Consider the following 21079-nt stretch of genomic DNA (forward strand, 5'->3'; position numbering starts at 1 on the left):
TTAACATTGCAGCATGAGTGTGTACGTAAGTATTCGTGAGGAATAATAACTGTGATGTTCATACTGTGATTTATTCAGCCGTCCCGTTAGTAATCACTTTATTATTTTTAAATTAAGAGCCATCAAAAGCCTCTAGACATCACTGTGGTGGTGTGTTTCTTTAGTCTTAAATTTTATAGCATTATTTTTGCTTCGATCTGAAAATGGTTAATTTCTTAGAGTAGTGAATACTCTATTGTCATTAACATCATCATTCTTCATCATAGTCATCAGTTAAGTACAAATTAAAACCACAGTGAGATACCACTTCACATTCACCAGAACAGCTAAAAGTAAAAATCTTAACAATACTGAGAGTTGGCAAGATATGGAGTAAAGTTTAACACATACTTTTACCATGCCCAGCAGTTCCACTCCTAGGGAGAGAAATGAGAACATGACCACAAGTGGCATGTCCAAGAATGGTTAATATTCATAGCAGCTCCAAAACAGAAGTAACCCAAGTGTTCATCAACAAGAGAATAAACAATTCACGATGTATAGTCCTTCATTGGAATGCTGCTTCATTATAAAAAGGAACTAATGATACACAAAAAAGTACATACGGTACCATTCTGTTTGTATGACGTTCTAGAACAGGCAGAGAAGGAAACTATTGATAGAAATCAGTAATTGCTGATAAGAGTGGGGGCTTTGGGGAATGACTGGAAAGAGGAACAGGGAACATTCCTGAAGTGAAGAAAGTGTTCTAAATCTATTGTGGTGGTGGTTACGTGGAGATACACATACATCACACAGTGCGTTTTTTTGTATGTAAATTATGCCTCAATGGAAAAAATTTAAATCATTATACTTAAAGCTGGAGAGTCTAGTTCTAGGACTTAAGTTCGTCTTCTAATTTCTATGATTATTTTAAAAGTAAGATTATCCTTTCCATAGCTAAACTATGGCATAGTCATTTTATATTAATATACCCGTAATCTAAAAAGATTGTTACTGTGTTAACTTTTTGATGAGAATGTTTCTTCTAAAGAGTGTTGACAATTTTTTGAATGTTGTGTTTGAAATACCAGGGAGAATACGTTGCTGCAGTACGGGACTTTTACTTGTCTGTTTATTTTTTCAAAAAGAAAACAACATCAAGGTAAGGAATTCCTTTTTGTTAGCTTTATTTACTCAAGATTTGTTATAGTTTTATTTTGCTCTCATACCTCTGAGCCAAAGCTGTTTCTAGCTTCATGTTGCAAGTGACTGTGAAACCACAGACAGAGAGGTCAAGTTTTAACCCAGAATGGTAAGGTTGAGGGAATCGTTAGTCACAAAAACCTAGGGAGGAGCCGGCCCCATGGCTGAGTGGTTGGGTTTGTGTGCTCTGCTGCGGGGGCCCAGGGTTTCACCGGTTCACATCCTCGGCACGGACGTGGCACCACTCATCACGCCATGCTGGGGCGGCATCCCACATGCCACAACGGAAGGATCCACAACTAAGCATACGCAACTATGTACCAGGGGGCTTTGGGAGAAAAAGGAAAAATAAAATCTCTAAAAAAAAAAAAAAAAACCTAGGGAGCTTTGTCCAGCCAAAACCCCTTGTACACCTGGATTCTGGTGTGCCTCCTAGTTGTCAGAATTGGATGTAGTTTAATAAGGCTTCTTAAGTGATCTTCATTGCCATTTTGTGGCTGTCAGAACGACTATAGGCTTTGGGATACCTGGAATTAAAACAAGTCAAATTTAGTCCATTGAACCTCGCTGTACCTCAAATTAACATATTTAAAATGGGGATAATACCTACCTAATAGACTTGTTAAGATGAGTGAAGTAACATTTAAAGAAACTCATGCTAAGTATGAGTAGTCACTCTTCAAGTGACGCTGCCCCCTCCTCCCTTTTACCCTGCCAAGATTAACATTTGTTTTTCTTTGCAATATAAGAAGGATCCTGACATCTTTGGACACATTAGCCAGTTGTCTCAGATTTCTTAGACTTGTTCATACCTCATGCTAGAACTTAACTTCAACAGGAACAAGAAATTTGAACAAACTTTGTCCAGGCAAAAAGCCACTAAAAGGACTGCTTTTCTTCACTTCTCTCTCAGTGACCTCCATAGACAAGTTACCATGGTAGAATGTTAGTCATGTGACGTTTGTTTGTATATTAATAAATGTTTACAAAACAAAACTCTTGATTCTTGATCATAATTTTTTTTTTAAACCATGCATTTATATTCAGTGAATTCTGAGAGCTCTCCAGTTTTGGTTGATAAGGGTGGGAATTCCCTTTTCCTTAACTACATCACCACTTACAAAGAGACTTTAATAATCAAAGGAAAATTTTTTTCTTCTAGGTTTACTTTATCATCATCAAGAAATAAGAAGCATGCTAAGAACAATTTTACATGTGTGGCATGTCACCCAAAGGAAGATTGCATAGCAACTGGTCACAAGGATGGCAAGATCCGTCTTTGGTCAGTTAACTCCTGAAGCGAGCGTGGTGATCATTTATGAACTCTTGTGTGTCAGTCCTGTAGAGCAGCGCACTTTCTGGGTCTAGGAGAAGGAATAGTACAGAAAAGCCAAAAACGGGAGATTGGGCTCTGCTGACCTCCTCCCTTTCTCGTCCTCCTGTGCGCTTCATTGCAGAGACTTAATGTTTCAGAATTTCCAACCTTGCCCTTGTAGGAGTAAAAAATGCCATTCTGCCTATAATTGTTTTATTGAAGAGAACTTTTTTGCAAGCCTCTAAAAAGGAAGGAGTGACAGTAGTGAATATCTAACTAGTAAGATACCATGATGGCCTGTTGTTTGTGGAACTAACTTTGGTTAGAAATACAGAATGTACTTTTTGCACAGTGAGACCTATAAGCTTCATACCGTGATTTATTGTTTTTGGCATACATTATTTTCGTAATGTATGCCTTTAATCAAATTGAGAATTTTGGTTTTCTCCAATAGGAGGAATTTTGATGATGATAATAAATATACATACACATGTTTACATTGGCACCATGATATGGTTATGGATTTGGCTTTTTCAGTGACAGGTGAGTGCAAGTTTAATAATTAAAATGAATTTCTGAAGTATGTGGATCAAGTATTTTAATTCACTGTGTTTTATAATTTGAAAGCCTTAGAATTGCATGGACCAAACGAATTGTGAACACTTGTCTCTCACCCTGTGTTTTGGACTTTGCTCAGCACAATACCATATACTTTAGGTTTCAAAGCCCTTCAGAGTATTAAGGTGTACACTTGTGATAAAGTCTCTGTTATTAACGTAAAGAACCTGTTCAAATTCAAATGTGTGTCTCCATAGCCAAGTGCTTGTTGTCCGTAAGTGTAGCTACAGTTTATCAGGTGCAAATAACTGTGCTAGTGCTTTACATCATCTCATTTTATCCTTGACCCTGTGAAGTAGGTGTCATTATTCTCATTTTACAGGTGAAGGAGGTGAGGTTTGTAGCTGAGAACCAACTTGCCTAAGGTCACATGACTAGTAAGTGAGATTTGCACCTAGGTCTAATTCAGAAGTTTATGTTCTTGACTGTTAGATTGCCTCATTCACGTTCACAATTTTAAATTAATTCAGACCTTTGTTCCATTTACGCCACATTAGAGCATGGCTGTAGTGATGTAAAATCCTTCTTTGAGGGGCCGGTCTGTGGCCTGGTGGTTAAGTTCAGCACGTTCCACTTCAGAGGCCTGGGTTTGGTTCCTGGGCGCAGACCTATACCACTCGTCAATGGCCGCGCTGTGGCAGCGATCCACTTATAAAACAGAGGAAGATTGGCACAGATGTTAGCCCAGGGCGACTGTTCCTCAAGCGAAAAGAGGAAGATTGGCAACAGATGAAACTCTTCCTTGAAAATAGGATGATCTTCAACCGAAGTTTAGAGAAGGACATTTTGTCTTTGGTTACTTTTAGCATCCTCACACTCATGTGGTGAAAGTGATGTGGGCATATTTTGACTGGTCCTGGAAAAAGGGGGCTAGATGCTAGAGAAGATTACATGCCTGGAGAAAGTGATTTTTCTTTCTGCAGGTCTTCCTGGAGCCTGCCAGGGCTCTACTTCCTTAAGGGTTACTTGGGTTTAACTCACTGGAGCCTCAGAAAGTAGGAGGCACCTTCAGCCTGTTTGTGCTTTGGGTTGGGGGAACAGTGACTGGTGTGGGGGTGGGACCCAACCTAACATACTCAGGAATACAGTTCTGACATACAGGAGGATAGAAAGAGAAGGAGAAGCTTATTAACCCTCTGGATAAAAGATGTAGGCTACTCATCTTCTCCACCCTCCTCTCCACCTCACCCCCCAGAAATACAAATAAGTGTGTCTGTGGCATGTGTGTACATTTCTGTGTAATGTTCTAGGCAGAGCCTCTATTCTCTCCTAATCTGAGGTGGTTTCGTCTGCCCTTCCTCCTCAGCTTCTTTTTCCCTTCTGTGGCTTTTGCGCAAATCAGGGCCAAGACCAATTGATATTATTGTCCCTGTGACCTTTCTCTGTTTTGTTGCTCTTAGCCATCTCTTCCACCTCCTCTCTCACTAGTTAGCAGTCACAGCTTTCTGTGGTTGCCGTACTTTCCTTAAGCCCTGGGACATTGAAGATTGGCCTTTTCGGGTGGGGTGTGGGGAAGAAGGAATACGTAGTTAGACTAAGTCGGCGCTGGAAGAATGGTAAAGAAGGAATACAAAGCACCTCTGAGCTAGGGCTTTGATACAGGAGGTACCGCAGGTAACCTTGGCTAGAAGAGAGTCGAATTCTTTATATTTTTAAGCAGTGTGAATATTTGTAAATGAGAAGTAATGGTAAATCTAGTACATCATTGACCATGAAGTCTCAGTATTGTCCCTGTATAGGTATGAGTTAATTGTCTGTGTAAACGAACTACAAATGATAGTTCTGAGAGCTGTTTGTAAGTTAAGGCAGATATGAACAGTATAAACTGTTTGGGCTGTGCTGTGAACCCAGTTATGCTGTGTGTGAGCACTGAAGCAATTACTTCTTTCCAATCCTTCAGCCTTTCTTGTCTCATTTCTGTGTACTAGGACCTCTGGTTAATGTTGAATAAAATTGATTAATAGTGTTCCCAGTCACAGGGGAAGGTGTTCCGTATTTGACCACTTAAAATGATGTTTGCTATAGATTTTCGCTAGGTATCCTTGATGCAATTTAAAAGGTCTCATCAATTCCTAGGTTGCTGAGAGCTGTTATCATGGGTGTAGGATTCTGTCATTTACTTTTTCTGCGTCTATTAAGATACTCATGATTTTTCCCTTTATTATGTAAATGGAATTTATTACATTGATTTTTTTTTCAAATGTTAAAATAATCTCACATTCATGCAATAAACTCAACTCTGCAATGACATCTTAGCCTTTTAATGTATCATTGGATTCAGCTTACTAATATTTTATTTTGGAATTTTCATCTGTCATAAAATTGGCTTGTAATTTTCTTACAAAGTACTAGTTTTGGTATAGGATTATGCTGGTCTTGTGAAACAAATTGGGGAGTGTTCTTTCTTTTTTTGTCACCCGGAAGAGTGTAAAATCGGTACATTTCTTCCTTAAATGTTTAGAAAAATTCACCAGTGAAGCCATCTCAGCGTAGAGGACATTTGTTTCATTTTTCTAGTTAGTGGTGGAAGAGTTGGTCAGCACCAAACTAGTCAGATGTCATTAGAAAGGAAAGTTCCTAAACCAGGATCTTTAAATCTTTTGTCTTAAGATTTAAGATAGGAAGATAGTTAAGAGATACAAAGACACTTGTTTGCATGTTCTTCAAAGTAGTTTATTTCTCTAACATGGTAGAAGAAATTAAAATGTTGATTATATTTTTCTTTCTATTTTTCCCCCCAAACATCGTCCTTTTCATTTCTATGGATGGGTGAGAAGGCACCAGCCTGCTGAGTGGTGGCCGTGAGTCTGTCCTTGTCGAGTGGCGCGATGCAGCAGAGAAGAATAAGGAGTTCCTCCCCCGTTTAGGAGCTACTATTGAACATATCTCCGTCTCCCCAGCGGGGGATTTGTTCTGTACTTCTCACTCTGATAATAGTAAGTCGAAATTTGCTGTCATGAGGAAACATAATTTGTGTGTAATGCCTAAATTAACTAGCATCTGTAGGGAATGGAAAATAGAAACCTAAAATTAATTAAGAGTAGCATAAGATTTAATGAGCATTTTTTCTTCCATTCTTCCTCTTTTCTCTACCCCTTTCTGCCCCTAGATGCCACCAGAATCCAACATTTACAGAGTTGCTTTATGAAAATGTGGGGCTGAGTGAATTTGGTTATTGTCGTGCCACGTACATTTCAAAACCTTTTCATGTGGGATGATGTGGGAAAGTAAAGGGAGGGATTTGAAGTGGGCCTTTTGCTTTCACAAATATAATGGCATTTTCAAAAGAACACTATGAGGATCTCCTTCGATATAGCCATTATCTCAGTGTGGGAGCCTATGGAGTCTGACAGAAGGGGAGGCGTCTTGTATTCCTCCAAAACTTTTTGCTCATTCTGTTACTTCTCAGCCTAAACATAGATACCATAGTGCATAACTCTGAGCAATCCATTAGTGCAATGACTCATTTCAAAGTGAACTATCTGTCTCTTTTAGGGTGTATGTGTTTCTGAAGTAACACTTAAAATATATTCATAGGTGCAGCTGATAAAACTTAAAAACTCCGACAGGAAAACCCCCATCCCCACATCTAGTTTTTCTAGCTAAATTGCAAAATACATTCTTGATTTTCCAATAACACGCCAAGTAAATTGAACTTGCTCACTTGTTTTGTGTTCTGGTATGTTTCAGAATGTTAAAAATTCAAGTGATTTTTTTTCTTATCTTTAAGTTCTCATCAGTGTGTTTTGTTTTGGTTTTTTTCCCCAGAGATAATAGTCATTCACCGAAACCTTGAGGCATCCGCAGTAATTCAAGGCCTAGTGAAAGGTATTGCAGAAGCCAGTGGCTTTGGAATCATGTACATTTTAAAAATGAATATTTGTCTGATTTCAACTATTGTTTGTCACTTTTTTTGCAGACAGCAATATCTTTACTGGTTTGATGATTGATCCAAGAACTAAAGCTTTGGTTTTGAATGGAAAACCTGGCCACTTGCAGTTTTATTCTCTCCAGAGTGATAAGCAGTTATACAACGTATGATTTTGATTCATTAACTAGCTGTAAAATTAGTGAAAGCTCTTTACATCACCACTGGGTCAAATAACTTATTTAGTAGCTTCTAAAACAAGATCCTCTGCCCATGTTTCCTTGAACATAGTCACTGTGTCTTTGGATTACTTAGTTCAGTTGTTTACAGCATGATTCTGTTGAGGCCACAGTTGCAGGTTAAGTCTACATGTAAGCCAGTTGCCACTCTCGTGCTGGCTCTCTCTTTGTGTATTTTATTTTGTTTCCGACTGCACTCTAGTTAGCTGTCACATACATCTGTGCCTTTGAGTCCCAAGGAGAAGGAAATGAGAATGTGGGGATTGACAGTACAAATATGTCTCTGCTTTATGGTGAAGCAGTGTCATATGTACATACCAATGATAAAATTTTCCGTGTGGATTAAAGAGGAATGCTTCTTATTAATCCTGATAAATGCACTTGAGACTTGCCACTTCTTTTTTGTGCCCTATAGTACAGATTTCTTTACAGATTTTTATCATCGCGGCTGTAACATTTGATCTCTTTCTCTCCATTGCTTTTAAACTCCTCAAAGAAAGGAAACTTATTAATCTTTGTACATTTCCAGTATAATGCCTGGAAATAATAGACACTAAATACATGTTTAATAAATAGATGAGGAAATTGAATAAAAGGAACAGTCATAAATAAAATGCTCACCTACTTACAACATTGCCATCATTTTTTCACTTCTTAAAAACTGTAGGTGTTATTTTTGTTCTTGTTTTTAGTGTTGTGGAATCCAGCCTTGAGATTTTATGTGAAGCCATTTATTCATAGAAACAATAGAAAAACATTAAGCCAGAGGTTCTACTGTATCATACAAATGAATCATAGTAATCTCTAAAGTTCAAGGTCATAGAATATTCACCACTGAGTTGATACTGTATAATGTGCTCTCTTTTTTAGTGGCAGTTTTGATGTCCATGACTCGCAATTGGTTCATTTTTCCCTTTTATCTAAAAACTATTACTATAGATTCTAAAAGTTGTCTTTGTAGTTAATTACCATTCCTTGAAAGCTTTCACATTTATGTATTTACATTAATAAGCATTTTGGATTTTTTTTAATCCATCAGTTGGATATTGTACAGCAAGAATATATCAATGATTACGGTCTGATCCAAATTGAGCTAACAAAGGCTGCATTTGGCTGCTATGGTAACTGGCTTGCAACGGTGGAACAACGTCAAGAAAAGGAAACAGAGCTGGAGTTGCAAATGAAACTGTGGATGTATAATAAGAAAACACAAGGGTAATACTACCTATGTAGCAGTTTAATTTCAGAGTAGAAAATATTTGACTTTGTATTTTATGGTTTCAATTGTCGGTCTTTAAGATGTTTCATTTTGATAAGTTTTGGATTTAGATCAATGAGGGAGGTATTATTTTTCTAATAAAGCCTTTAAGCTTTCTGCTCTGAGAAAGCCTTGGTGTCCTCCAAGTAGTGTCATCTCAATGCATAAATGAGGAAACATGGGAAAGTGGCACCCCTAAGGATGTAATACCTAATTCCAGGCAAATCCAGGGTTAGAATCCAAATGTCTTACTTAGTTCTTTGCTCTTTTATTAACAGTATGCTACCTTTGGAAAAATGGCCGTGGTGGGCAGCAGAGGTGTAGTGTGGTGTGGTGTGGTGTGTGTGTTTTGAGAAGATAAGGAGCCCACTGGTTTCTCAGACCACGGTTACAGTAGCCATTTATCATGGAACTAGTCTTCGTGCTTTAGTATGTGCCTACTATCCTGTAGTCTTCACAGGAATAGTGTAAGATTAGCTTATTTTACAAGTGAGGGAACAGGCCCAGAGGGGTTAAGTGGTTGTCCCTAGTCACCCCTCTTGTGTCCTGGACTTCTTAGAATCTCACCATTATCTTGCCCTGATGTTCTTTTAAGAACACAGTGCTGGCGTAGGTTATCATTCATTCACAGCAGAGCCCTGCCAAGCTGGGAACAAGCTTTGAGAGGTAGTTGGGATGACTAAATATTAGACATTGACCAGGGCAGTTCAGATAGGTAGTTTTCTTCCTGTATTTTCTTGCTACAGGTAGGGGCTTTTACAGTCATTCCATTTTTTGCTGATTTTCAAAAGCAGATAGTGAGGCCTCTAGGTTCTATACAGTTTTCCTGCAGAGTTTGTTATAGTAGACTTCCAAGTATCATTTTGTAATGACCCCTATTTTATACTCATTTTGTATTAGTAAGTTGACACTATACATAAGTATCGCTATATTATGAAAGTTACATGAGAACAGAGACAGTTAGAACTCTGCATCCTGTGGCCACTAGAGAGAGAGCATTCAGTTGTCATTCTTGGTGATAATGTATCACTTGCTGATCCTTAAAGATGCTACTGTAAAATGTACAATATGTGGGGCTGGCCCCGTGGCCGAGTGGTTAAGTTCGCGCGCTCCGCTGCAGGCGGCCCAGTGCTTCGTTAGTTCGAATCCTGGGCGCGGACATGGCACTGCTCATCAGACCACGCTGAGGCAGCGTCCCACATGCCACAACTAGAAGAACCCACAACGAAGAATACACAACTATGTACCGGGGGGGCTTTGGGGAGAAAAAGGAAAAAATAAAATCTTTAAAAAAAAAAAAAAAAAATGTACAATATGTAAGAAATTCTTATGCTCATGACGGTATGTTGTGTTGTCCTGATCTAAGAATAAATTGGTGCTTTCCTTCCTCTTAGGTTTGTTCTTAATACAAAGGTTAACATGCCACATGAAGACCACATCACAGCTCTCTGTTTCTGTAATGCAGAAAAATCTGAAAACCCCACCTTGGTTACAGCTAGTAAAGATGGTCACTTCAAAGTGTGGATATTAACAGATGATTCTGACATATACAGTAAGTTAGTTAAACATATCGGGTGAGTACACAATTTTAAGAACTGGTATATTTATCTTCATGAATTGCATCCATTCTGGGAGAACATTTTCTACCTCATTTAATTCTATAGGATGTCGCCCAATTTTAAAAAGATTTGAGTTACATTTTTACGTGCCTTTTTCCGCAAATCTTTACCTTTTTAATGGCATTCTTGATTAATCGTGTGCTGATTGTTCCAGTTTGTGAGGGTAAAGTTAAGAAAGGCTTATGTGATTAGTCGTTTCACTGTTCCCATAGAGGGAGGTCGAGGTCTCCAGGAAGGAGCATGTGCGGTTCACACCAGTCAGAGTTTTGTGGCACTTCTGACTGAAGATTTGGGGAGCAGGTTGTTTACTTCTTAATCCTTACTGCATATAAGTCCCCTGTAATGTTACCTAGCATTTATACCATTTCTGAGCTCTATGGTCTATATTTCCACAGAAAAAGCTGTTGGCTGGACCTGTGACTTCGTCGGTAGTTATCACAAATACCAAGCAACTAACTGTTGTTTCTCTGAAGATGGCTCTTTACTAGCAGTTAGTTTTGAGGAAATAGTTACAATATGGGATTCAGAGACATGGGAACTTAAATGTACATTTTGTCAACGAGCTGGGAAAATAAGGTAGGTAAATAATTTGGGGAGTATGGGGAGTATATAGTACTATATTATTTTTAATTTAAACAAGTCTTTCTACATAAAATTAACTAATAATTGATGCTTTGTCTAAAGGTAGCTTGTAGGTCACTGAGGCCAGAAACTAACCAAGGTGCTGAGAACCTAAGCATTCTGGGTACATGAACCATGTGCTGATTTCTTATCCATTTCTGAAATCAGGATTAACATTTAATTCTTGGCCTACAGACTTTTCTTTGTAATAAATATTTTTCATGGTTGCGCTGCATAATAATAGAAGATATGCATAAGCCTCAGTAGATCCAAACAATGCTTATTTTCTGTGTATCCCCATAAAAACTGTGTTATGCTCAAGCCTCATTGTTTCTAAGACGGGCTGGGGAAGATAATAGTCTCTTCCGTTTTACTTCAGGTAACTGGGCATTTGAGGACGGAATGGCAGATGGCTAATGAAATGGTTTCTAATTCCCAATATGTCTGATTCTGAATTTCCTTTTTTTTTTTTTTAAGATTGGCACCTGAGCTAACAAGTGTTGCCAGTCTTCTTTTTTTTTTTAATTATTTTTTTTTCTTCTTTTTCTCCCCAAATCCCCCCAGTACATAGTTGTATATTTTAGTTGTGGATCCTTCTAGTTGTGGCATGTGGGACACCGCCTCAGTGTGCCTGATGAGCAGTGCCGTGTCCGCACCCAGGATCTGAACTGGCAAAACGTTGGGCCACAAAAGCAGAGCGCCCGAACTTAACCACTCGGCCATGGGGCTGGCCCCTGAATTTACTTTTTAAAAATTTCTTCAGAATTAAAATTGCAAATTTACCTCTTCTAGGTAAACAAGCACAAAAAAGAGTTTTTGTTAAGTGACTTTGTGCATTTCACATATATTTTGTCCATATATGTTATTGGTATACTGCAGAACATGTGAGAGAAAAGAATTGGTCATCAAATCTGTGTTCCTACAGAAACAAAATAGCTAAATAAACTTTTCCTTTTGTATTTGTTAGCCCTTTTTTCTGCAGGATCGTTATAAACCAAAAAAAGGTGTCTGTCTAAAAATCTGCATTGCATAAGACTAATACTGTCTCTGAAGTCTGCAGTCCCTTGTAACTAAGTGCGCTAGAACTGACTGTTGCTAACTTCCTTGTGGTTTTAATCTAGGCACCTTTGCTTTGGGAGACTGACTTGTTCAAAGTATCTTCTTGGTGCTACTGAAAATGGTATTCTTTGCTGTTGGAATCTGCTCAGTTGTGCATGTAAGATATTTTTTACTCTAAAATGACTTGACAAAGCATGTAGGAAGGGGCCATTAAACTTTGGCATTTTAGGACTTATGGATCATATTTTCATGTCCCTACCCAGAGAATATGTAATTTTTCACATAACATTATACCACCAAATATGAAGTATTAGGCCTGTAATAGATTATTTATAAACTGCCTAATTGTCAGTACCTCTAAATCGACCACCATTATTCTTGTCTTTTTCCACTGTCTTCAGTGCATAGGACTTTCTGTTGCCCTCTGTCATCCTCATGACAATTTGAGAACTGTTTCTACTAATTTGTAGTGCATATTAACCAGCGGTATCCCTGATAGCTCTAAATTTGAATGTAGCCTGCCACAATCCTCCTAACAAATGTGGACTTAGTGTTATTTTACTCATTCGAGTATATGTTTGGAAGGTATGATGGTTGCTTGGTGATGAATGTGTGTGATAACATTTTTGTATATTCTCCACAGAGACTCTGGTAAACACTTTGCCCACATTTAGCAGCAGTGAAAAAGCACCAGACAATAGTTGCACTGAAATAGTAACCATTTCATAGTGTGAGGAAGGAGTACATTATTTTTCTGCTTCCTGCCCCTTGCTTTAGTGCAGCCTGCCACAGATAATTTCAGTGTGTCTCCATGTGCTATCTGGAAGCGTAAAATCCCTCTTCCTAAGAATAATGGAATTGATTCTCCCAATAAACATTAAGAGTACCTACTTTAAATAACCAGGTTAAAAAAGCTTTTGGTAAATCTCTTCTTAGAAGTGAATCACTTTCTTTTATCCCCAGTGGAATGGAGTGCAAAATTAAACGTTAGAGTTATGGAGCCTGATCTTAATTCAGAGAACATTGCTGCAATCTCTCACTCTTCCATGGGTTCAGACTGTAAGTACCGACCATACTTTAATAGTAAGGAGAGATCGAGTACTTAAATTTTCTTTTTAACGTCTTTAATATAATTTGAGTCAAACTTGCCTTTGAATCAGATATTCATATGAAGCCATTTTGCCTGAGGCACTTCCCTTCCTTTCTTGAATTCTTGTTCGACACCTTGTCATGTGTGCGTTCGTACTTAGCTCTGAGACAGCTCTAGTACCTTTCTCATTTTTCAACATGCCAATTCCTACACAGCCTTCAGAATCAATCTCCCCCCTTTGAAGCATTCTCAGTTCCCCTAAGAAGCTTTAATCATTCCTCCTCTATGCTCTTCAGGCACTTTCTACACATCTCTGTTCTGGTACTTCAGACAAAATACTGCAATAATATTTCAGTGTGTCTTCTGCAGTGGACCCTGGTCTCTGGAGCAGGGATTCTTTTTTTCTTTTTCATCTTCATAGCCCTCATTCCTAACCTGCTTGGCACATACTAGGCACCTTGTAGATATTTGTTGAATCAAAGCCTAAAATAGTTATGACCTGGGCCATATACTCAATGGGGTAAGTCTCAGGATTCGTGTGGTCTGCCAACCTGAGGCTAGAAGTAACCTTTACAGGCCAAATGTCATTGTCTGTCTGTTTTTTTCTCTCTAGTGTTTGTATTTAAACCTAGTGAGCCAAGGCCATTGTATATTCAAAAGAATATCTCCAGGGAGGAAGTCCAGTGGGGAGTGTTTGTCCCACGAGATGTTCCTGAATCATTCACCTCAGAAGCTTACCAGTGGCTGAACAGATCCCAGTTTTACTTTCTAACAAAATCGCAGGTAACCATCCCACCTCAGTATATGTGATTTTCAGTTGCTTTAATATTTGAGAGTAATAGTCAGCCCATAACAGGTAGAATAGTTTCATTAAAGGATATTTCCCAAAAGAAATAATCTAATATGCTCAATACAGCAGTATTGCTAGTGTGAATATATTAGCACGCTTCACTCCACAACTTTGAGGCTCTTTACATGCGGTTTGCATTAACTCCGTGACAGCCAAAAAGAAGAAAAAAAGATGCCTACAATACTTTAAATTGTATTTATTATTAGTATAGTTGATTTTGGGGGGGGGGGGGGTTAGTATTTGATTTGCCATGAAGAAAACTTTGGCCTCAGGCTGATCCATCAGTTGAATCTCATTTCATTACCAGTTCTTAAATATGATCTCTCAGAACAATCTTATAACTGTCACAGCAGTTATTAAATATGTTTTAAGTCTTTTGATACTTTTCTGTGGGCAGCTGTATATATCAAGATGAAAAACTGACCTTCTCATTTTCTAACTTTAACATCTGCTTAGATTTGCATTCTGCAGTTTATCTTTTGCATCATTAATCAGTCTCTCTTTTCAGAGTTTATTGACATTAAGTACAAAGTCTCCAGAAGAGAAACTCACACCCACGAGCAAACAGGTATGTTATAGTCACGGTGCAGACTGCATTGCTTCCCTACAAAGATAAGGTTATCTTTTAGAACTCAGCTATGAGTAAAATGTTTCATCTGCCCTACAGTGGAATTAAAAACCATACACTTAAAAACTACTTGCCTCGGGGCCAGCCCAGTGGCACAGCAGTTAAGTGTGCACGTTCCGCTTCGGCGACCTGGGGTTCACCGGTTCGGTTCCTGGGTGTGGACATGGCACCGCTTGGCAAGCCATGCTGTGGTAGGTATCCCACATATAAAGTAGAGGAAGGTGGGCACGGATGTTAGCTCAGGCCAGTCTTCCTCAGCAAAAAGAGGAGGATTGGCAGCAGATGTTAGCGCAGGGCTGATCTTCCCCCTCAAAAAAAAGGAAACTATTTGCCTCTTCTGGGGTTATATTACTCTTTTAAAATGTAGTTTCAATTTGTAATACCAAATTGCGATGTAAAGAGTCAAATAGTTCTTCAAGACTTTTCAGGAAAAGCTTTCGTAATCCCACTGTCATTACCTACAAAGATAATCAGTTTGAGCTCTTTTAGCTGGAGGTTTTATTTACCTCCATATCTGCAAGAAACATGTTTATATTGCTAATTCTGAATTTTTCAGATTTAGGTATTATCTGTTAACTATGACCTATTGAAGTTGAAGTTCTGGCTCTTTTTCATACCACTGTTCCCCCCAATACACAACACACACACCTTTACTGTCACCCAATTTTCCCAGTGTAGATAAATCTTAAATTAGGTCAGCGTTCATCATTACAGCCATGTAAACCAATTCATAGCTGAGCCATGTAATAATAGACAGATTGTTTTTCCTTTTATGCCCAGCTTTTTTCCTCTGAAGTTAATGATTACCTTCTTTTCTCGTTTGCTTAGTTTTCTATTTCTTTCTCATCTAATTTACCCCCTAAACTCTACTGAAGTTGTGTAAATCTTCTCTCAGAATTTTCAGACATATTAAGCATTCTTTCGAGTCTTAAAGAAATATTTCCAAGCGCCTTCTGACCTGCTTCAGTCTGGACTGATTGCTCTGTAAACCTGTGCACAGTAGACATCATAGGCCCTACAGTGACCATCGTTCTGGGCACCATTTCACCTCTGCTGTAATAGGTCCCGGAGTTTTCCTCTTTGGTCACTCCCTTTGGTGAAGCACATTCTGTTAGTGTATGGGAGGCAAATTTAAGACCTTGCATGTTTGGAAATGCTTCTGTTCTCTCCCACTTGATTGGTTGGTTGGGTATAGAATTATAAATTGAAAATCATTTTCTCATAGAACTTTGAAGGTGCTCTCCTATTATTTTATAGCTTGGGGTGTTACTGGAAGTCCAATACCATTCATATTCTTGATCCTTTATCTGTAACCTGGCTTGTTTATTTTCCTCTGAAGACTCATTGAATTCGTTCAACAATTTCTTGTTTATCATCTGTATGCCAGGGTCTGTTCTAGATGCTTGGGGTATATCAGTGAACAAAATAATCGAGTTTTTAAACTTGTGGTGTGTACACTCTGCAACAAGATATAGACAATAACAGCAAGCATTAAATAAGTAAAATATGTAGTGTTTTAGAAGGTGATAAGCATTATGGGGGGAGGAATATACAGGAAAAGAGGGTACGAGGTGCAGCTCCCATTTTATAGAGGACAGTCAGAATAGGCCTTGATGAGAGACATTGGCTTTTCCTCTCAGTAGAGCCCCTTGGAGAGTTTTGATCAGAGAAGTGACTAAGGAAGAATTGCTTTTTTGCCTTCATTTTCTCTGTTTTTCTGCAACTCCTATCATTTAGTTCTAGACCTTCTAGAATGGTGCTTTAATATTCTTATTTTCTTTCTGTTGTCTGAGAGATTTCTTCATCTTTTATCATCTAATCTACTTTTTTTTCTCTCTCTTGCGTGGTCCATTTCTATCTTTTTTTGGTTTTGTTTTCAATGTATGTTGGTCTCTGTCTTTCATTTTGGAAGTTTTCATGAGAGTCTGATTCAGAGTCTCAGCTGTCTGCTCTTATTTAAAAGGGAGCAAGGGACCGGCCCAGTGGTGCAGCAGTTAAGTGCACTCATTCCACTTCGGCGGCCCAGCATTCACCAGTTTGGATCCCAGGTGCAGACATGGCACCGCTTGGCAAGCCATGCTGTGGTAGGCGTCCCACATAAAAAGTAGAGGAAGATGGGCACAGATGTTAGCTCAGGGCCAGTCTTCCTCAGCAAAAAGAGGAGGATTGGCAGCAGATGTTAGATCAGGGCTAATCTTTCTCAAAAACAAAAACAAAAGGGAACAAAAAAGCCATTTGTGGGGCCTGGCCTGGTGGCAGCAGCAGTTAAGTTTGCACGTTCACTTCGGCGGCCCGGGGTTTGCTGGTTTGGATCCCAGGTGTAGACCTACGTGCCACTTGTCAAGCCATGCTGTGGCAGGCGTCTCACATATAAAGTAGAGGAAGATGGGCATGGATGTTAGCTTAAGGCCAGTCTTCCTCAGCAAAAAGAGAAGGATTGGCAGCTGATGTTAGCTCAGGACTAATCTTCCTCAAAAAAAAAAATGCAATTTGGGAGGTCTCTGCCTAGGTGGAACTTGTCTACTGGCCTCCACTTTCTGCCTGAGCTATTTTGAGAAAGTGTCCAATGTCATTATTTTTAGGTCTTTTTAGGCTGGTCAAACTGCCCGGATAAAATTCTTGTAAGTTCTTGCCTGAAGGATGTTGGCCTGGCTGCCAGTGTTCTGAGAAGCACCCTATGTGAAGTAGAGCTGCCTTCAGCTGTGACTGTGAAGACACTACCACCATCCTCACCACCCCTACACATAGCAGTCCAATCTAGAGATGCACTTTTGTTCTGCTCTCCAAGGAATTTACTTGCAGCCCTCTGCTGGGGCTGGGAAAGAGATCTGGGAATCTGAGTGCTCTCTAAATAGACTTTCAGCCGGGCTCCCTGGTGGGTGTTTAGCTCTTTACAAAAGTACTGTTACTGTTAGTACCAGTGCCTGAGCATTTGCAGGATTCCGCAGGATAAGTTTGGCTGCTGCTTGGCTTTCCCCACAGCCAGCTTCAGATTCTGCTTTCTCAGGTATACTCAGTTACTTAGCACCCTTCACCCTACTTTCCGGCTTCCAGTATGTTACTTTTTATCGCTGTGGGTTTATGCCCTTTTGAAAATTCCTTTACTGTCATTTTTGTAGAATTTGGAAGAGAAGCACTGGTAAATGCGTATTTTGTTCTGTCATCTGAGTGTCCCCTGTTAGCTTTTCCCATAGTAAGTGGGCTACCAGGCCTCAGTTGCTTGACCTGTAAAATGAAAGAATCATATTAGATAATTTTTAAAGTTCCTTCCATCCCTGACATTTTATGACTCTGTCGTACCTCTTACTGAGTCAAAGACAGTTCCTCCTTTTTACTGAAGTAATTTGCTTTATCTTAAATCCTTATAGCTACTAGCAGAAGAAAGTCTTCCGACAACCCCATTTTATTTCATATTGGGAAAGCACAGGCAACAGCAGGATGAGAAATTAAATGCAGCTTTAGAGAATGAACTGGTACAACTACCCCTAACAGAAAACATACCCGCAATTAGTGAGGTGAGTAATTATTAAAACAATGCAGAACAGATTAAATGCATTTAGGCACCTTGAGTTAGAGTTTTTATACAAAATCAGTCTAACAAATAACTTGAATAATCGTTTGTATACTGTGCATTTAAAAAACCCAAATCAAATAGCATAAACTTATGATTTTGGATTATTGTGGCCTGACCTGGGGTGAGGGGAGGGGTTGTCATTTGCATAAATGTAGGAAGGTGGGAGTAGATTTTTCTTTGGTTTGGTCTTTCTGTGGGGAAAGCTTGTTGTGTTCGGCTCTTGGCATTTAATGTTTTTAAATGAAACCCTATTTTTTGGTTTTTACTCCAGCTGCTTCACACTCCAGCCCATGTACTACCCTCTGCTTCCTTCCTGTGCTCCATGTTTGTAAATTCCTTGCTGCTGTCAAAGGAGTCTAAGAGGTAACGTGGTTCTTAAAGTAACATTTGGATATTCTGTTTTGGGAAACAGTGTAGTTTGTGTTATCCTCTAAGAATATTCTTCCCCTGTATTTGTCTTTATAACAACCCATAATTTTTAAAGTGCACCCAATAACAAGATTTTTTTATGTACTTTGTCCATATGATTATATTTCTACATAGGTGTCTTAAATTAGGAAATTATTGTTTAGAAATGTATTTTTAAAAAGTAGTTGTTTATATTTTGTGCTCTTATTGTTAAAGTGCTGAAGAAATTCCTGATGATGTGGACATGGAAGAAGAAAAAGAAAGTGATGATTCAGATGAAGAAAATGACTTTACTGAAAAGGTCCAGGATACAGATAACACAGATTTGGGTGAAGACATTATACATCAGTTGTCAAAATCTGAAGAAAAAGAACTGAGAAAATTCAGGAAAGTGGACTACAGCTGGATAACTGCTCTTTAAGCCTTAGAGATGGGGGTGGGTTCTTGTACTTTTTTTTGTATGTTGATACTCAAAAAACATCTTTTTTAATGTTTTCTCTGTTCTTAAAATATTAAATATTAACAGACTTTACTTTTTAAATAACTGGTAATATGAAGCTCTGTTTGCATCCTGCGTTCCAGTTGCTGGGTACATTCAGATACACATCGTCTCATTTTTATTTTGAGTCACATCAGCCTTAGAAAATAGCTAGATATTTTTTTCACAGGAGATATAGCAGAGCTGGGAGTTGAAATTATGTAGCATATGTCCCCTTATCTGCAATTTGGCGATATAAAATATTTTGAAAATCAAAGGTTTTGTTGATGATATTGTTGTTAAATTTGATGCCAAAATTCATTTGGTGGCCAAATATGACCTGAACCTGATGTAAGGTTTTCTATAGTCCTGATTCATCCCTCGTAAGTGTATTTATTTCTCTTGGAGAAATTTAGAGGAATAATTTGATTATGTTGTGTTCCACAGACCCCACTGAGAGTTTTATATGATAACGTGGGCTGCCTAAATCCGAAAAATTCTAAATTCAAATATCTGGCCCCAAGCGTTTCAGATGAGGGCTTGTCTGCCATACTTGTAAATAGAATTTTCATGACAGCCTTGGAAGAGAAGAAGAGCTGGTATTACTCTGTGAATGTTATGACTGTATATTGAGACAAAGAAGTACTTTTTAACCAAAGTCCTATTGCTAGTAGAAAAGAATCTGTCTCCCCTGTGTTATGTTAAAGTAGTGAAGTTGCTACATTTTAACCACTTAGCATTTGAAGTTTTCCTTATATACTTCTACAAAATTTATATTAAAAAGTTAATCCAAAACAGTAAGGTGTAGAAATCATAAGAGCACGTCTAAATGAATGTACGCAAAATTGCTGTTGAGAGAATTTTTAGGATGTGAGAGTTGGTATCCATGTAAGGCCTATGGTATTTTTTAAATAACTGCTAGATTGAGATATAACTCACAAACTATATACTCCACCCATTTAAGGTATGCAGTTCAGTAGTTTTGTAGAATATTCACAGTTGTGCACCATCACCACAATCAATTTTAGAACATTTTCATCACCTAAAAACTTTTACATTATTTACATTATGTGAGGCATAAATTGTTCTACTGTCTGATCTATTAAATTTCGGTCCCTTTGCACAGTTAGTTTGTGAGGCCAGTGTTTGAGGTTTATTCTGGTCCCAGGAGGATTCTTTCCAGCTGTCTCTTTTCCTGATTCTTTCTGGTAAACTCTCTGATTTATGGTTTAGCTTGTTGATCTCAGGGAGCCACAAGCCTCTTAATTAAAATACTTAAGTGCCTATCACCAAAATCTCCACTGTTTTCAAGAACACCCTCGAGCTTGAACTTCACTCTGTTTCAGATAACGTCAGAAGTCTCTGTTCTTATGGACTGCCTCTTGCCCCTGGGCAGAATCTCTCAGCCACTGCTCCAGAAGCAGGGACAGACCCAATGGCCCCTTCTCAGGGTGACAGCTCCAGTTTACAAACTGGGCAGAGACAGTAGTCTCTAATCTTTGCTTGTTTTTCCTGTCATGGAACCTCTGCTCTAAGCAAGCCAGGGCAAGGATGACCAAGACCACCTGTGTTCTCAGCCCAGGGAGTGGGGTATATTGACATAATCACGAATAAATTTCATTTTTATTTTGCCTTATTCAGACACTGACATGGTACCCCCGAGTTTAAAAAATACTTATTTTTTGCAGTTATGTATGAAAGTTTTCATAGTTTCAAAGTAAATTTGGAACATGTCTTTAAAATAGGGGTTATATAATTTGAATAATTGCTTTTTAAGTGTGGATTTAATTCCTTTGTCTAAAAAGTTGATCACTCACACTAAAACATGACAGCCTTGTTGTGGGGAATTATTCTAGTTCTTGCAGTATTAAAGGAAAAATTGTCTTCTTCCAAAGACAGCTATACAGATAAAAGGGAAATGGCCCCGTTGTTCCTTAAAATCTGGACTTCAGTTTCTCTCCCACAGAAAATTAGTCCTGTCATAGTAAGTGAACCCATAAACATGACTCACCTTCTGTCTTCCCTCTTTTACCTAATTATCAAGACGTGAACTCATTACTTGGCACTCTCACTAGTGCAGCCGGTACTTCGGAAAGTATAGTCCACCTCCCGTGTGGGAAAGGGACCATATGTTCACCCACCACAGGCCACACATTTCACATACATCACGCTTTCTCTCCAACAGCTCCAGCTCCGTTTGTCAGGTATTTACCCCTATTTGACAAATGAAGAAAACTGGCTCCAGAGAGAGCAAGTCAGTCTTATCTAG

At 38.7% G+C, this 21079-nt stretch overlaps 1 protein-coding gene across 1 annotated transcript in view; it reads left to right on the plus strand.

The window, feature by feature from the left end:
• WDR75 (WD repeat domain 75) overlaps positions 1 to 18873 on the plus strand; it is a 32394-nt gene extending 13521 nt beyond the window's left edge. The window contains exons 6-21 of the mRNA XM_023622183.2: positions 1074 to 1144; positions 2348 to 2467; positions 2955 to 3043; positions 5896 to 6054; positions 6887 to 6946; positions 7038 to 7153; positions 8265 to 8440; positions 9878 to 10035; positions 10498 to 10678; positions 11845 to 11939; positions 12746 to 12841; positions 13486 to 13655; positions 14231 to 14290; positions 17719 to 17865; positions 18196 to 18287; positions 18549 to 18873. Coding sequence (XP_023477951.2) covers positions 1074 to 1144; positions 2348 to 2467; positions 2955 to 3043; positions 5896 to 6054; positions 6887 to 6946; positions 7038 to 7153; positions 8265 to 8440; positions 9878 to 10035; positions 10498 to 10678; positions 11845 to 11939; positions 12746 to 12841; positions 13486 to 13655; positions 14231 to 14290; positions 17719 to 17865; positions 18196 to 18287; positions 18549 to 18753 — 1995 coding nt within the window. The 3' untranslated portion in view covers positions 18754 to 18873. The remainder of the gene's footprint in view (positions 1 to 1073; positions 1145 to 2347; positions 2468 to 2954; positions 3044 to 5895; positions 6055 to 6886; positions 6947 to 7037; positions 7154 to 8264; positions 8441 to 9877; positions 10036 to 10497; positions 10679 to 11844; positions 11940 to 12745; positions 12842 to 13485; positions 13656 to 14230; positions 14291 to 17718; positions 17866 to 18195; positions 18288 to 18548) is intronic.
• The last annotated feature ends 2206 nt before the right edge of the window (positions 18874 to 21079 follow it).

The sequence above is a fragment of the Equus caballus genome, chromosome 18 (assembly GCF_041296265.1).
Source record: "Equus caballus isolate H_3958 breed thoroughbred chromosome 18, TB-T2T, whole genome shotgun sequence".
Lineage (NCBI taxonomy): Eukaryota > Metazoa > Chordata > Mammalia > Perissodactyla > Equidae > Equus > Equus caballus.